Consider the following 17,761-nt stretch of genomic DNA (forward strand, 5'->3'; position numbering starts at 1 on the left):
GAGGATTTTGTGCATAACTCTGAACTAGAACTTGAGAAGTCTGTGTTCAATTCCTGGTCCCAGACACACACTTCTTGTGAGACCCTACATGCACGTGCATGCCCACACCATGTATTTGTGCTTGCTTATTTAAAAGACTTTTTTCAAGCAGAACTGAACATTTCATTCAGCTGTGAATGCACAGAAATGATGATTTACACTAAATGCTTTATGTAATATGACCACCAAGATTAAGGTTCCAATTTTTAGCCTGTCCATCTTCATGCCCTCATTTACAAAGAAAAGACATTCTAACAGAACACACTACATTCCTTCAATCATAAGATACATGAATCTGCATCTTAGACACACAGCTGTATAAATTCACATGAGGAAAATACTGACATGTGTTAACAAATATTTACATAGTAAAGGACAACCAAGCTACTCTGGTTCCACATTTCTGGGAGAAAAAAAAAACAAAAAAAGGCAAACCATCAAACTAACTTGAGATGTCAAATTACTCATTATTCCCATGCAGGTGCAGTGAACAAAAGTAAATACAACAGGTTCACTCCAATCCAAAAGGTGTTTCATATATATGAGCCATAACCTAGCACGACTTGGAAATGCAGTCATGAATCTGAGATCTCCAATGCAAGAAAATTACTGAGTTAGGGTAGAAATCTACAATTTCAGCAGAAAACCAGTGAAAAGTTGCAGATACCAAGTGATGAGGGAAACACAAGAAAACAAGGTCAATGGTCACTGACATGATAGAGAACTGTTCTAACAAATCACCAGCATTCCTTCCCACTGTAGGCTTTTCAAAAATAGAAGAATCAAAGAAATAAATATTCATAATGCAGATGTGTCCTCAGCATTGTTTTTCATGCTCCAAAACTGTAGAATAGACATGTCTGAAAAATTACATTATTTTATGATATGTTATTAACTCAAAACTAAGCTTATTGACTCAGAATTAACTGAGTTTGGACACTGTTGCTTTTCTCATCCAACCTAGAAAAACACACTTACCTAGCAAATAGGGATTTTTTCAGGAAAGCTGTTGAAACAGACATCCCACAGAAAACACTCTGAAATCCAACAACCTGTACTTGCCTGCAATTACTATATAATTAGCTCATACAGAATATTGAATATTCATATACTAATGCTGACTTCTTGTAAAATTGTTTTATGGTTAAAATTCAGTATTTCTCAACTTGAGCACATAGCTATAATCTCTCTTTTCAAATCAATTTCTCTTTAAAGATAGCATCTAAAAATTGAGGTTCATACAAAGCACAAACATACTATTACACAATCTGGACAAAGGAGAATTGACTTCTGGTGAGTTAAGACAATCTAATTAATGGGGACTTTAAACTATTATTCTGTTTAGATCTTACATAGACAATTATAGGCCATGAAAGAAGCTGCTATGACCTTTTTGCTCAATGAAGTACCAATGTTGCTTTACACTAGAACATATGAAAAAGTTAATTGGTCATAAAACTCAGGGCATTTTAAAAATGAACGGCCACATAAAATTACTGTAGTGTATGAAAGCCTCACTCACAAGCCGAACTTGTCTGTGCTGTGTGTAGAGTCAGCATCAGTCTCTCCCTCTCATATGAATAGATGCAATCTCAGCAACCAGACACAATAAATACAAGATGAAGGGAATGGCAAGCAGAGCAGCAACACAGAATTAATTCCAGAGGCTAGGAATCACAATGTGAAAATTATTTCATTATTTTAACTCATTAATTATTCATGCAGTAGAGATACGGGAAATGGCAGGCGAAATCTAATGAAAGAGCCAGCAATTGAGAAGCACTGATGAAGAGGATTAGAAAGGTATAGAAAATGTTATAAAAAAGGTATGAAAAATGGTGGGTGAGAAAAGAAAGGGGCTTAGGGCAAGGTTTCACACTCAGTAGTAGGGCCAATGTAAGGCATTCCCTCTGCTGCTCTACTGCTCGCTACTCCTAGTCTAGCATTGTGGTGTGCTGCTTCCACCTCACTAACAGTCACAATCATTTAGGAAACTGTACTATGAGTCAGCCATGGCTGAAAAATAACCTGATCAAAAAAAAAGAAAAAAAAAAGGAAAAAATATAAGTTGACACAACTAAGAGGAAGATGCAGGAGTAGAAATGAGCAGCTGCAATGGAAAAATAGGTCATGCCAACACTTCTCTCAGCAAAAAGGTGCAACCATAGGATTAAAGACCAGTGTCTATGTCCAGGCCATATAAATACTCCTCTCAACTGCATCTTTTAACTTACCGTGCAACGTGCAGAGCAAAACATGTTTGGATCACATCAGGTGACAGTGACAAGAAGAAGGTGACAGTGACACAGAAAAAGGTGGTCTAAGCACTTTGCTAATGCTGGGAAAGTGGAAGGATACACTTTTCACTGAAGAATCAACCAAAGCAGTATATTTCTAGCTGCTCTTAGTGACTTTTCCCCCCACTTCATTCCATAGGATTCCATATGTGTGATGTACAATCTGTTGTTCAGGTAGGAGAGTCACTGAGTCTGACACTGCACTGCTCACGTGCACGAAATGGAGATGCAAAGAAGAAGGGTCATGAATTGGGCTACTGAACACCAGGCTGCAGGCCATGGTACTGCCTGGTGCTCAGCAGCACTTGGCACTTCAGGTGCAGAGGGCGCCTACATTTCTGAGATTCAAATGGAGTCTTCTGTTGTTTGCTCCATTCCCTCTTCATGCAATTTCATCATCAGGACGTATCTTTCTTTGTCATCATCAATTTCAATCATTTAAAAACAGAAAGCCTAAAGCTAGGTCTTTACCTCTATTCAGACACTGCTACTAGATACCATTGATGCCATTTTTGGAGGAACTAAAGAGACTGCAGAACCAGTTACAAAGTAGAGAGATGGGAATGAGTCAAAAATAGCAGGTTAGGCCAAAGTTTTCTTACTCATTTATGATATGTTTATGTCAATTCAACATGGGGTGAGGGGGAGTGCAATGCAGGGCAATCTACAAGTAGCTTGCAGCTACATTTGTAAAGTGGTTTTCATTATAAATCCCTTTTCAAAAAAACAAAGACTAAGAATTTTCACACTAAGTAAGTACAATTCTAGAAACTTTTTAACTTCTATTAACAACCCAAGTTAAAAACTAGATGAGGCAATAAATCAAAAATTGTTCTCTGAAAGCTCAGCTTTAATTTGAAAAACATAATTTTGTGATATATGGAATGAACACCCAGAATGTATGATCCAAGGTACTAGTTAACATCCACCTGATCTCATAGTGAACCTAAATTCAAATCTCATCAATGTGAAACATCCTGATAATTTTAACACTCACACATTCAAATGCCCTCCAAACCAGCTTTTAACAATAGCACTTAAAATTATTTCATATTTAAAGACGATTATTAACTGAAGCATTTGTATATACCCATACAACAGCAGCTTTTCACCTGACTGGAACAATAAACAATATTAAACAATAAATATCACAAATAACCTCCAGATGTTACCTTTATTATTTTTGTTGTAAAGACTTCGAAATTGACAAAAAGTAAGACTACAGGGAAATCATTAATGCATAAAAGAAAACTACAAGGAAAAATGAATAAGCCTTTCTCTGTATTTATTGCATACAGTAAAAGGTGCAAATCACCACAACTAAGACTTCCAGTATTAAGAAAGAATTGTTTTATGACAAGAAGTGTTAAGCACTATTAAGAACAGTTGACTAGTGAGATTGAGAAATTTCTAATATTTAAAGCTTTTATGACTTTCAAAAGTCTAGTGGTGCCATCTTTTCCTTTAAATCAGTTCTGAAAAACTTCAATAAGCCTCTTTTATTCAAAGTGATGGCAGGAAGCTGCCAAATTTCCTGCTTGTGTTAGTTTTGTGCTGTTTTAGTGAACTGAATGAGCAAACACCTGACAAGCATCAGAGATGGCATAGAGGAAGCAGTAATTACACATGCCCAATGTCAGGGCTTTTAACCTTCAGCAATAATGAGTTATGTCAACTCACTGCATCCCATAAGACTATATCTTAAAAAATAGATTAAGCAAACAGATTAGACAAACATCTGCCAATAATGCTGCAAGTACAATTTATCCTTCCTAGGGCTGAGAGGAGTAAACCAGAATCCTCGAGGTCATTTCCAGCACCACTTTATTTAAGCTTTAAAAAAACAACATACATTTTGAATTTTGAAAACATTTTGAATCCATACAAAGAAACTTCAGCAAAACTGAAATTCTACTTAATAAATTAAGAGATAAATATTTGCCTGCTTAGGACTGTCCAATTAAATGCTATGTCTAATGTAGTGTGCATTAATCTCATGTATGTTTCCTATATAAAATACCTTCTTGCTGGAAGGATAAGCCTAAAACATCTTATGACTCAATTATGTCAAGTCATTTTTAATCTGTAAGTGGGAATGTAATTTTCAAGGCCTTACATTTTCCCAGAAAATCTGCTAAATGCCTCTTAGTTGTAAAATGCTGGCTGTACATACCAGCTCCTTGGGTACATATCTCCAGCGTTACTCCTATTGCTCAAAGCTAGCTGGAGCAGAAGACTGAAAATGACAAAGTGCTAAGGGTTCAGTGCTCTTTAGACAGAAGTGAAACTGGAATGTCTAACAAAAGACTTGTAAGGTGAAGCTACATTCACAAGTTACACAGAATCACGAATCTCACTGGGGATGCTTCTTAGTCCATCATTTACACCAGCCCGTGATTGTAGGTCTGGCAGACCTATTCACATCCTATTGTTCGCAGGAGACTTCAAGGAAAGAGGAAAAAGGTAAAGCTAATCAGATGTCAGATAACAGCAAAGGCTTCCTCACTTAAATATCCTAATTCCTTATTATTACTGCATAAACTTGGTCACTTGTTGGTTTATGCAGACAAAATACTACCTGGTTAAGCACACATAGTTTCTCTTTTCACAGGTTTTTCAAGTACCTCTTCTTTGAGCGGCATACTAGCCAGAAAATAGGGAATCCATTGAGAAGCTTAAAAGTTAACGAAAAAGCACTTTAAATGTCAATACCAGATGTAATTTGGTAAGCTTGTGTACACTTCATGCATCACCTGTTCTGGAGACCATACAAAAAGAAATACAATGTATCACCTTGACCATTTTGCCCATTCCTTTTCAGAAAACCACGAATGCCTCAAACAAGGGAGACTCTTATCTCCACAGAACGAAATGTTGGACCTTCAAGAGGACTTTTATATATATGGAAAAGCCACCATCACAAAGTACAGCTCAGAACAAGCAGTACAAATGGAAAAGATCTTAATCTGGTTGCTATAAAATTAAATTTGCCATAAAAATTAATTTTGCCATGGAAAATTAATTTGCCATAAAACCAAAGTTTTTTGGCAATTATTACATGTATATCAGGGAAGGAAGTATTGCCAACATATGTTCATCTTCATCTGCCTGCTAATAATTGTTTCCACATGCATTCAAGTTCCTGGTCATTAACACAGTATTTTGTTGATTTTTCCTGTCCAAACATACATGTGCCTAATGCTCACACACACACACAGAGCTCCACTGCTACGGAACAGGGGAAGAAGCCAAAAGCGACTGGCAGCCCTGTACTTTCTACTAAGACGTATGTGTAGCACAGCAAGTCATGGAAAAAAAAAGTAGAATAACTTAATAAGATACACCAAAAACGTACAGAACAAAAAATTACCATTACACATGCAAAGACAACATCTTTGTAAGGAAAACACACTCCACAGCTGAAATAGACCTTTCAATGTCGACATAGGAAATCCCTCGAAGCCAAAACGGGCTGACTCCACTAAAACATATGCTTTCCACCATAATTCCAGATTTTCTCCAGAGACTTCCGCCAGAATATAATTTTATCACTGGGTGCTGGGAAACCATACTAACGCACATCCAGAAATTTAGGGCAGTGTTCACAAGAAAAACCTGCCTTTTGTCTTGAGAGTTATAATGACCTTTTTCACACTATTTCCAACACGATCAGATGAAACAAAATACAGTACAGTTCACATTGTGACTGATGTAATACGGGCTGGGAGCAATACCGTGGAAACGAAAAAGCCAAGGATCTTTGTCTTCTTCTAGACAAATTGCCAAGCCTCAATACTTGGAGAGAGAAAAAGCAGAGCATCCCAAATAAAACACTGCAGTGCATGTTCACCATTTCAGTAAAGTCGCTGCAGCTTTTGGCAACCCCACAGGAAATCTGGACCCTTCAAAGAAAGCCCAAGCTAATAAAAGAGCTAAAAAACAGTCCTAGCTTAAAAATTACAGGATAAAAAAAATAACGCACTGGCTGTAGAAATAAAAATAAACCCCACGGAACTCACCGTCCGCATCGCAAGTGATGCTAAATAAATAACCTCGGCAATAACCAGTCATAAAAATATTAAATACTGTATTTTCTCGCCACCGCGCCGGTATAGAGGGGCAGGCGGGCAAGGGCGGCGGGCCCAGCGGCAGTGCCTACCTGCGAGAGCTGCCGGGGGTTGGGGCAGCCGAAGAGCGCGGAGCTGGAGCTGAAGCTGATGGCCCCTCTGCGGCTGAGGACGTGCTGCGGCACCGGCCTGTCCAGCGGCAGCACGGGCAGCTGGTAACATACTTCCATTGACGAAGCCTCGGTGCGCCGGCCCGCCGCGGGGCAGCGGCCTCGCCCGCCGCACCTGCCCGCGCAGGGCTCGCCGCAGCGGGGAAAGACGGGCGGCGAAGCCCCGCGGGGGCCCGGCGCCTCCTCGCCGCCCCCGCGCCCCCCGAGGGGCCGGGCCGGGCCGCGCCGGGCCCCGCGCCTTTGTGCTCCGCCGCCGCCAAAGCCCGGCGGGAGCCGCCGGCGGGAGCGAGGGGGAGGCGGCGGAGCGGGACGGCTCTGTCAGCGCCCGGGGCGGCGAGTCCCGGCCCGCAGCCCGCGGCCGCCGCCGCTCCCTCCCTCAGGCGCGCTGCCGCCGGCGGGAGCCGCTGTCAGCCCCGCTGCCCGGCGCCGCGCATGGAGGGCCGGGGGCCGCGCTGGGGGAGACACGCGCCGCGCTCGCCCCTATTGTCCGGCACAGCCGGGAGCGGGAGGAGGAGGAGGAGGCGCCGCTCTGCCGAGGGGAAGGGGCCGGGCCGCCAGAGAGGGGACCCGGGGAGGAGGGGGAGGAGGAGGAGGAGAACGGAGAGAAGGAGGAGGAGGAGGAGGAGGAGGAGGGATGGCGCCTCCGCCCCGCCCGCGCGCGCGCGACGGCCCGGCTGGAGCAGCAGGCACGAGCCCGGCGGACCGTGCGTGGGTCGCGCGGCTGGCGACACGCGCAGAGCGGCGTCATAACGTCACCGCTGCCCACACTCTCCCCGTCCGCGCGCACCAGGCAGGGGCGGCTCGGCGGGCCCCGCGCGCCGCGCGCATGCGCCCTGCCCCCTCCCCCTCGCGCCTTCGCAGGGGCGGGGGGCGGCACCGCCCTCCTTCCCTCCCTCCCTCTGCTCCTCTTGGAGCCGCGGAGCCACGGAACGGATCGGCTCGGGAGAGGCCTGAGGGGCATCGAGTCCAACCTGTGACCGAGTACCACCGTGACAACTAGACCATGGCACTGAGTGCCACGTCCAGTCTCTCCTTAAACACTTCCAAGGACGGTGACTTAGCCGCCTCCCTGGGCAGCTCATGCCAGTATCTAGTCACCCTTTCTGTGAAGACATTCTTCCTAATGGCCAACCTGAACCTTCTATGGTGCAGCTTAAGACTGTGTCCTCTCATCCTGTCGCTGGTTGTCTGAAAGAAGAAACCGACCCTCATCTGGCTACAACCTCATTTGAGAGAGCTGTTGAGAGCTGTATGTCACCCCTGAGCCTCCTTCCCTCCCAGGGGCCTAAACACCCCCAGCTCCATCAGCTGCTCCTCCTAAGATTCGTGCTTCAGACCCTTGAGCCACTCCATTTCCCCTCTCTGGACTTGCTCCAGCACCCCAATATCTTCCTGAATTGAGGGGTCCAAAACTGGGCACAGTACCCGAGGTGCAGCACAGCTTGGGTGAGACCCAAGGGCTCCTGGAACCCCAGGGCCAGAAGAGTGGCTAGTGGGGGTTTGACTCTGTGCCCCCGTGTCATAACATGTCATCCCCAAGAGAATGGGAGAAGGTTTGTCAGGAGAGGTTTAGGTCACATATTGGGGAAAGGTTTTTCACCCAAAGGGTGCTTGGGCACTGGAACAGGCTCCCCAGGGAAGAAGGGGTCATAGTGGTCACAGGCTGGCCGCTCAAGAAGTGTTCCAACAATTCTCTCACCACGTGGTGACTCTTGCGGATGGTCCTGCTGTGCAGTGACAGGAGCTGGACTGTGATGATCCCTTCCAGCTCAGGATGTTCTGTGTCCATCAGCCCTCAGTTCCCCATTCCCCATCCCACAGGCTGTGCCCAGACACTGGGGAGCAGCACTCGGGGGCTGTGGTGTCACCAGGGCCAGATCTGGATTCTGTGGCTGCTCCTTCGGGAGGCTGAGCACCGGTCAGTGCAGCCTGGCCTTGAACAGCTGCTTGAAAATCAAACGTGGAAAGATAGGTTTGTTTCAAAATGCATCATCCATCAAATGCAATACACTGGGGAGCTTGTATTTCATTTGAACCCTTGTGTAAATGAGCCTTGCTTGGTCTTATCCTATGCAAGCTGTTACAGCTCCAGAGCTCAGTCCCCAAGGGGACTGGGTGCTAGAAGCCAGCTCGCTCTCAGACCAAGGCCGTGGGTTAGCCCCTAGCAAGCAGGGAGATATTCAGCTCTTAGTGATTAGGCAGCTCTTGTGATTTCAGCTTTGCTTGCTAGGTAGCTTTTCCCTTGGCCTAAGGCTCCAGCAGACGGTAGAGAGAGGAGAAGCAGAAGACGCTGGCTGTTCCACGAGTATGGCTTTATTGTAGGGGTCCGTGAAGGGTCTCAGCTCTTCTTCTTCCGAGTTAGTAGGGGTACAGTATGCTACTTTTATACCCTTGGCCTGGATCCAATCCTGACCAATGGCAAAGGTGTTAGAGTGACCATAAGTGACCAATAGTAGGGTTTAACACAATATTGCCTTACATGGCTATAGGGATAAGGTACAAGGCGGATGTCCCTGGAGACAGGAAACTTCTTTGCTGCTGTGTCAGCATTCTATTCTCCAAGGGGCCCTGGCTAAACCTGAGGGGTTTACTACACTTGTGGTTAATTTTTAGAGTGGGGAGAGCTGGGATTTTTTGCAAGAAGAAGAGGTAAAATCATGCAATTTTTGTTGACATAAAAAATAAGGTTCCTGCAAACAACACAATTCCACAATTCCAAGAATTGCACTTTAAGGGAGAAAAGGAATAATCCATGACATGATCTACTAGTCCATAGCTATGTACATCATATTAGCTAGGACACCTAGAAATAAACTTTGCTTTATTTTTTTTTCTTTTAGGACTAAGCCTCCCTTTGTCTCTCTGTAACTGCTTTTTTTTTTCCCTATCCTTTCATCTCTTTTATTTCTCCATCATAAAAAAATCCTAAATATAGCGTGATAGGTAAGGGAACGTTTCTGTTCTTTGAATAATATATGAAGTGCCTGTACCCACTTAAAAATCAGATTTTGCAAAATGATTCATATGATTTAATTTTGCATAATACATTGTTCTTCTCAGTGCTTGCTTACTGGCAGAAAGGTTTAGATTTCACATGATAGTGGTTATTTATAGGCAATGACACAGCTTTGGAGGAACCCATTTGGAAAGAATAGGTGGTTTGTATGGAGGATTTTCATCTGTTTGAACTAGTTCTAGAAGCAAGTAGTTGTGTCTAGAAGCAAATACATGTGGACTGATGGCCATTTCACCTTGAGCTGTGAAGTTTACAAATGCACCTCGTTCTTTTGCAGAGCTGTCATCCCACTTTGTCTCATGGATAACCAGAAGAACATATGGACACATGAGGAGGACATGGATCAACTGCTGTGTCTTAAGAGCTTTTTTCAACTGCTTTTCCCTTTCTAAATAAAAAAAATAAAAATCTCACAAGCATTCTCAATGTTTTATGCATGCAATATTTATGCGTGCATGCAATATTTCAAGATACAATAAGCACATAGTAGTTCAAAGTAAAATAACATACTCAGCTTTTTTTTTTCCCCAGTAATTAAGACATGTCAGGTTTTCTTCTGCATTCTTTGATAGTTTACTCGTATTTGGCCTGCTTACATTAAATCAGCAGTGCATTCGAGTTACTGATAGGACTCCACCAGCTTCACTGGTGTCAGGATTTCCCTCTCCTAATAAGTTTTCAAAATTACTTTTTGTTCTTTTCTACTGATAAAGAATTTGTTTTCTGTATACTCAGGTAGGATGGATTTTTATTCTAGTCAATCTGAAATTCAATTCATCAAAAATATGCCATGTTTTTTTGGGGAAAAAAAAGGTATATTCTTACCTTCACAATATAAGTAGTGTAAATTGCAATCCTGTATGGTCAAACTGTAAGTGAAGATTATTGATAATGTGTTTTATGGTTCCTATCGGCTCTGCATACTTTCCATCTGACTATTTGAAATTAGTTCTTCAAGGACACTAATTTTCAGGCTGAGACAGTATATCCTTAAATAACATACCCAGTGTTGCCCCTCAGATTATCTTTGATCTCTAATTAATGTTACATAAATACCTTTAAGGAAACTGAAACACATTATTATGAAGTAAGCATAGATTTTCCAGGCAGTGACTGTTTCCATAAGTGAGATGTACTCAGTACACAAATTACTATTTTTTAATAAATACAGAAATTATTAATATTAGCCTGATGTTATTTCTTGAGAAAAACTCTTAGAGACTCACAGAATGGTTTGGGTTGGAAGGGACCCTAAATATCATCTAGTTCCAACCCCCAGTCTTACCTCATTAGGACAGACAAAGCCTTAAAATTATGGGGTAAGTCACGTATTTTCAGCCTAAGTACATTTGTTGCAAAAAGAATGCATATTCTGTGACTTACATTCTGCCTATTCTGTTGTTGTCTTCACTTGCCACTCACTAAGATCTTGTAGAAAAAGAAAGAGGGTTTTATTGATTTTTGTCATAGAGGTTAAAAAACTCTAAAGTATTTCTTCAGAGTATTTTGTTTGAATTAAATTTCAACCATGGAGTTATTTGAGTACCATGGTGATGCATGTCTTAAATGCATCAAAGGATATTATGAGGTGCCATAGTTCAGCCATGTAAGCCCTGTGTCTTGTGGATTCTTTATCATGGCAGATACAGCTACTAATTGGAATATTCAAATCTAGGGAGCATTCATAATGTTTCAGTGTTTCTTTTCACATTTGCATTAATGTCTTCTACACATCATTATTATTTTCAGGATGCTGTCTAGCAAGGAAGAAGCATTACTGATGGCTGGATTTATCACAAAGAGCAGCACTTGTGAAACTGGGGAGAGGGAAGATCACAAAATCAGAGTTAGTTTAGTTTCCTGGTTACAGTAAAAAGAAGAAATCACACAGGTACTCCAGCAAGACATTCTGCAGGATTAACTGCACAGCACAGAGTGCCTGTGGGGCACACCCAGCTAACACTAGCAGAACTGAACAGTCTGAGCAGAAGAGGATGCTTTTCCCGTGCTCTCTGTACAAAATGGAAAACAAGCATCCTCAAAGGCATAATGTGCTTCTATTTTGAAAACATCCTGAGAACAGAGGAAATATTTATTTGTACAGGTACATGATCAAAACAAGCACAAGACGCTTTAGCTTTTATTCTTACCTGAAGAAGTTATGTACTCTAAAAATCAGGGTCATTCTCTAGACAAGTAAAAAGTGTCTTTGTTTGTTACATCCCCAGTAATGCATTTTTAGACATTGTTTTCATCGTCTCTTTGGCATATGACCAGATAGTCCTTTTCTTCTACCCAGAGTTATTGTCTGAGTGAATACTGTATATTTCCATAGGAATTTCAGACATCTGGCAGCTCAGTTGAAATTTACTTCTCTCCCTATTCGGTGTGTCCCTTCCCTCTGCCTTGTCCTGGATCTGCATTGGGCTCCTTTGAGTTGTTGGGCAATACAACATTCTTGTCTCCACTTTGGTTTGACATCCCCTGCACCCTGGATAATTTCTGCAGAACTTTGCATCATCCCCTCAGTGTGTTCATTCTTCCTGAGTGTGATAACTTGCACTTGTCTTCACCTGAGTGTACTGTGATTTCCTCAACCCATTTTTTTGGTTGGTCAAGATTGAATACTAGTCCTGTCCTTCAATATGCTGTCAGACTTTCCTGGCTCTCTGTCATCTGCAATTTTAATAAGCATGCTCTCAAAACAGCTCAGCAGTAAAAATTCCATGAATGAGTTAGTCTAAGACCTGGAAGAGATCTGAAGAATGGTATTCAGTATATCCTGTCAACTCATGCTAACTCCTCTGGGAATGTTTTACAGTCATTTTTTTCACCCGTATTGCAGTAGCTTTATCTTTTCTAAGGCCCAGGTTCATCATTCCTGACTTTAGAGGCTTAACTTGGAGAGTAGTTGCCTAAGGCTAATTTCACAGTCAATAATTAAGGGAAAGACAGCAGGCCCTTCAAGTTGTTCTTTGAAGTCGTCTTTCTCTTTACTGAAAGGAAGGAACATGGCGTAACCTTTCTCCTAATTGAAGTGTGCTTCAGTGAGTGTCTGTGCAGGCAATCAGATGAAGTGGGATATGTGATGGTGTTTATGGCACTGTCAGGGTGGGCCGTGGCGAGGGACGGCGTCAGCGAGGACAAGCTAAGTCACGTGTGCTGTGTTCCCATTAGCTGCAGGTTTTGTCACTCTGCTGGAGAGGCAGATAAAGTTGGTTTGACTTGTCTGGGCAGACTGCTTGTTTGCTTTTGCTTCAGTTTCTGGTATTTTAAGTATTATATTGAAACCTGTTCAGAATATTTTCAATGTTTGTAATAACTTCAGTTTCACTAAGCTGACAGTGGCTAATAGATATGCACCAATTCTACGCCAAAACCAGCAAGCTGGAGGAGAAAGTTAAAGAGTGATCCCAGAGCATTTCAAGTTTTAATTTGCTTCCAGCCCCAAGAATCATCCTCTATGCTTAATTTAAGACTGGAGTTTTACTGACAAGTTATAGCCTCCAGGAACAGGTCTGACTGTGGAAACTGGCTAACAAAATTCAGTTCTAAACACAGCTACAGACTGTCAGAAATTTAATATGGGTTCAAAGCCAGCTTTTTCTAACTCCACTGAAGATATGACTGGTAATAATTCTTTCTAAATGCACTTCTAAAAAGCTTTTGCTGGAGTGCACACAGCTTAACTGGTCTCAGCTAGTGGAGTTCTGATGATTGCGTTTACCTGGACAAAAATCCATAGACTACAGTTTAAATGACTAAGGGCGTTGGTGTCAGCCTAAGCCTGTGGAGAAAGCTTCTCTTTGTGTCATTTTTACATGAATAATAACAGCTGATGTGCAGAATATTTTTAATATCAGAGTGGGAGGATATGAGAACCCCAGGTGCAGTTTCCGAGGTGCAGCTTATAAGTTTAATGGTGTTATTAGAATCTGAAAATTCACAGCTTTTTATGTTGGTAATGGAGGTGGGTTTGGACCCCTATGAACAGATGTAGCAAATTAATTGCACATTCACCAGATGAATCACTTCTTAGCATGCCACTCAGTGTACAGTACCTGGCAGCCTCCATGATAAACTGTAGAGCATCAATCTCCCATTCTATCTTTAGAAAATCTAGTGATTTATTTTGTTTTGTTTGGTAGCTATTTTTTTATGTTTTATGCCTCAGTACCTCATTAAAACTGCACATCCTTCTAAATTTCTTTACATGAAGGTGTAATTTTCAACACAGTCTTTGCAAGGATTTTCTAAAGCAATTTTGACTTTTATTTTATAAAAAATTATCCATAATTATGGATTAGAGTTAGGTTTGGATTTGGAAGTCATGTTTAAGGTCAAAAGATTCCTGATGTTACAGCTGATCCTTTACTGGCCTATTGATATATACTAAAGATGTTGTGTAATATTAAAACTGAGACTATCAAATGCTGACAGAAGTGAAATAATGAGCTAAAGTTGCTGCTTACCACCTAGGCTGAAGCAACAAAGTTTTTTTAATCTCATTGTGTTGTGTTGTTAAAAATCACAGGAAAGCACTTTGCTGTTTATAGGTCAAAAATTAGGCCTTTCTTGGGGTCCTGCCTTCTTCTACGGCAGAAGGGGCTTTCCACTGAATTAATTCTGCAGAAAGTTCTGTAGTGAAATGAGCCCACAGGAGAAGCAGCTAATGCAATTCCTATTTAAAAAAATAATAAATCAAGCATGAGCTTTAACTAGTCCTGGTTTTTATAGGACCAGTGCTGGCAGTAACACTAGAATTTCTTCAGACAAAGAACATTTTAATTTATGTCTGGTTGTATTAAAGATGAGCACACTCCCTTGTTGCAGAAGCTTATTTGTATGAAAATGTAGACTAGTTGCTTTTTTATATATGCTAAAATTAATGAAAAATTTCTAGCAACAAAAGGACACTTTAACAACAGTCTCTCTTTGGTGTATGAAGCAAATCAGAAATGGGAATTGGAGTGACTTGCAGCATTTGCACTTCTGAAAATTTGGATGACTACATACAGGAACCTACAGTCTTTCTCTTACACCTACATTCCTCTTGCATTTTGGCTTTTTTACTATTCAATTTTATTTTTATTGAAGCGCTATTGTGTGCAATTATTCCCTCACAAAAATGTTAAATTGAAATTAATATTAACTACTATTAGAATTAGCAATCTCATTCAGAAGATCACATTAGTAGTAAAACTGGATACTAATTAGTATTCAAATAAAATTACTTCATTATATTCCAAGCAGTTATTTTTCTGCCTTTTCAAAAAATGCTTAAGCATACTACCTCAGTTTCTCCATTAAATTTGAGCTTGCTTCAGAAACTAATCAGAATTTAAATATTTTTTCTTCCTTTTAAGTTCATTGGTGGAACTGCTCTTCTATCAAAACCTACAGCAATAGAAGCGTGAGGATTAAAATTTGAAGCTACTCTTGTTTTTCTGCCATGTAGCATACTGACATTTCTTTGTGAAGGAAAGAATGTGTCAGGGTTAGCATTAGCATGACTTCTCCTGCAAGTCTGGAAAAACATCTGTCATTCTGCCAGTCTTCCCATTAACTACCTGAACAAATGCAGCGAAAAGATTTCATTACTTTCAAGAGACTAGCCCTGCTTTTATTTAGGTTTATTCTTTGCTAAACCTTTTCTTTTCAACAATTGTGAAAAGGTGACTGGCATCCTGTCACATTTACAACTCACTAAATTTCTATGTGCTTAATGCAATTAAAACTGGAAGGAATATTGCCAATGTGTCAACAAAAATGCAACAAAGTGATGGGAGGGTTAGTTTACAGAAATTCCTCCGCTCCTTTGTCTTGACCAAAAGAAAGAAAATTGTTCTTGTAAGACTAGGGCATACTAAAAGGATTAACTCTGATAAACTTTTATGTTCAGATAAAAGAGAGTCTGAGTATTAGGAGAACATTTTTTCATCAATTTCTTAAAAGCAGCTTTGCAGTTAATTAGAGACAAGTCTCGTGTTTTAAAAGCTGTATGGGGGAGGGGGTGGGGAAGCGGGGAGCAGTGCAGTAAAACAAAGAGACTGAGCCCTGCAATGGTGTGAAGCGCACTGGAAATGTCGTTTTAAAATGCACTTTTTGCTAATACACGTTGTGCTAAGGTAGATCCTGCTGTGCAGAGAGGCCATGCCCCTCCATCTCACTCCTCCTGGCTGTTTGCTCGTACCAGCACTGATGCTCACCTCTAGAGAAAGCCAAGAGAGTTTTAGAGAGCTAAACTGGAAAAAAATTGTTCTTAGCCCCACCCCCCTTCCTCGCCCCCCATAAAACGTGGGACCAGCCAAACAGCACAGCTGGTTCAAGGTGCAGGTATGTAACTAGCAGTGGGAGTGCCCCTTTTGGAGTCAGCCTACCTTAGACCACATCATCTGTATCATAAAAACTCACCTACATGGTGTAAATTAGCATTATGTAAGGAGTTACTCAGATACCACATAATTTTAAAAGTGGTTCATTTCAGAAAATCTAGTTTTAAAATCTCACAGAAATATATTCATTGGAATACGTGAGTAACATATTGAAATATATAACAGATAAGAGCAATATGTAATGTATGTATGGAATATATTACATATGTTAAATATTTATGTAATATATTTATGATACAAGATAGGCATAGCAGAAATTGTGGTGAAAATATGGGTTAATTGGCATAAAGTGTTAGTGGTTTAAAGCATATACTTAATTTTATGCGTGTTCTTACATGCTTTGCTGAGCTGGGATTATGGAGAGCACCCTCTAGTCGTGTCAGAACATCAGTTAAATCTACATAAATCAATACCATGTCAGCAGTTTTCTAGATTAAATTACATTACTAGGAGTTTCTAGACTACTTTTATACAAGCATAGGCCTAAGAAAATAAGCAGCTTTTATAATGTTTCATCTTACCCTGGACTCGGGATGTTTGTTAATAGAACTCTTTAGTAAGAAATTTCATACTAAAATGTATAAAATCTGAACAAATGTGCTAGTCTGCAAATTGTTCCAAACCTGCAAGGCAGCATGTTTTATAGAATACCTAAAACCAGGAAAAACCATAATGTCTGTTTAGTTCTATGCAGGAGGTTTTACTTACACACCCAGCTTCTGACTACACAAAATAAGTAGAAAGCCCTGTTTTAAAAGATGGAATGAGTGTAAAACCCCAATAGAAGTGCTGACATTTCTGCAGACTATGAAGAATTGAGAACAGGCCCAAAAAGCTTAATTTGGCAAAAGATTGCTTATCTTGTTGTGATCTTGAAATAGATGATCTGTGGGCAAATGTCATGTCATTGCATCTGTAGCCAAAATAATCAATTCCCAGATAATGGGAGAATTTAATTTGTTGGAAGTCAGAATTAATACTAATACACTGCAGGTCAATACTATTTGCATTACAAATGCCTGTTTTATTGCAAAATGTGGATAAATGTACAGTCTGAAGCTATGCTCCCAAACAGCAAATATATTCAAAGCTTAAATTGCTTTATAATTCAATTTTCAGTTATGTTTTTGTTTTCTTGTCACTTTATCATATCTGTATGCATAAATGTCCATTTGTGGAAACAATTGATGAAATAGATCTTTCTAAACACTAGTTGGAAAAAAATAAACGTTCATCAAGCAAACTTATTCATAATTGCTACTTATCAAACGTAGGAAAAACCATTGTTTTCTATGCAATTTGTAACAATACAATAATTTAAATTTCATGTGGCTTTCAAATTAAATAGGAAAAGGAAAATGGGTGAAATCTGCTATTGCCTGGCACCAGCAAAGAAGATTGTGATGTGAAAGAGTAGCAGCATATATTGACCAAGTAATGTTACCAAGTAATATATATATATATGGATCCTGTTCTCCTTGGATCTGACATGCACTCTGCAGCAACCCATTTCCCCTTTCTGTCTGTGGCACAGATTCCATCCACACCCTATAAGTCTTTATAATACTGCTACATTCCAACCAAAAAGTTCTGGTGGCCAATTGCTGTCAGGGCTTTTGCCCTGCTTCCCAGAAAAAGCTCCACAGCTTCAGATTTGTGATTTTGGAATAAAATTAACAGTGGAAATCTGAGTTACCTATTATTTGATAGTCTAATTTCCAGTTGTTAGGATTGTACAAAGCTTCATGCAGAAGCTGCTGCAGGGTTAACCTTGGCT

General features: G+C 40.7%; 2 protein-coding genes across 4 annotated transcripts in view; one reads left to right on the plus strand and one right to left on the minus strand.

Annotated features, from left to right (window-relative positions):
- PDE7A (phosphodiesterase 7A) overlaps window positions 1-6,659 on the minus strand; it is a 76,255-nt gene extending 69,596 nt beyond the window's left edge. For all 3 annotated transcript variants that reach the window (XM_064706171.1, XM_064706170.1, XM_064706169.1), the window contains exon 1: window positions 6,496-6,659. In XM_064706171.1, the coding sequence (XP_064562241.1) occupies window positions 6,496-6,633 (138 nt within the window). In that variant the 5' untranslated portion in view covers window positions 6,634-6,659. The remainder of the gene's footprint in view (window positions 1-6,495) is intronic.
- A 9,334-nt stretch (window positions 6,660-15,993) lies between these two features.
- Window positions 15,994-17,761, plus strand: part of DNAJC5B (DnaJ heat shock protein family (Hsp40) member C5 beta) — a 46,543-nt gene continuing 44,775 nt past the window's right edge. The window contains exon 1 of the mRNA XM_064703525.1: window positions 15,994-16,121. The gene's annotated coding sequence lies outside the window, so the exon portion shown is untranslated. The remainder of the gene's footprint in view (window positions 16,122-17,761) is intronic.

This window comes from Zonotrichia leucophrys, chromosome 2 (assembly GCF_028769735.1).
Source record: "Zonotrichia leucophrys gambelii isolate GWCS_2022_RI chromosome 2, RI_Zleu_2.0, whole genome shotgun sequence".
Classification (NCBI taxonomy): Eukaryota; Metazoa; Chordata; class Aves; order Passeriformes; family Passerellidae; genus Zonotrichia; species Zonotrichia leucophrys.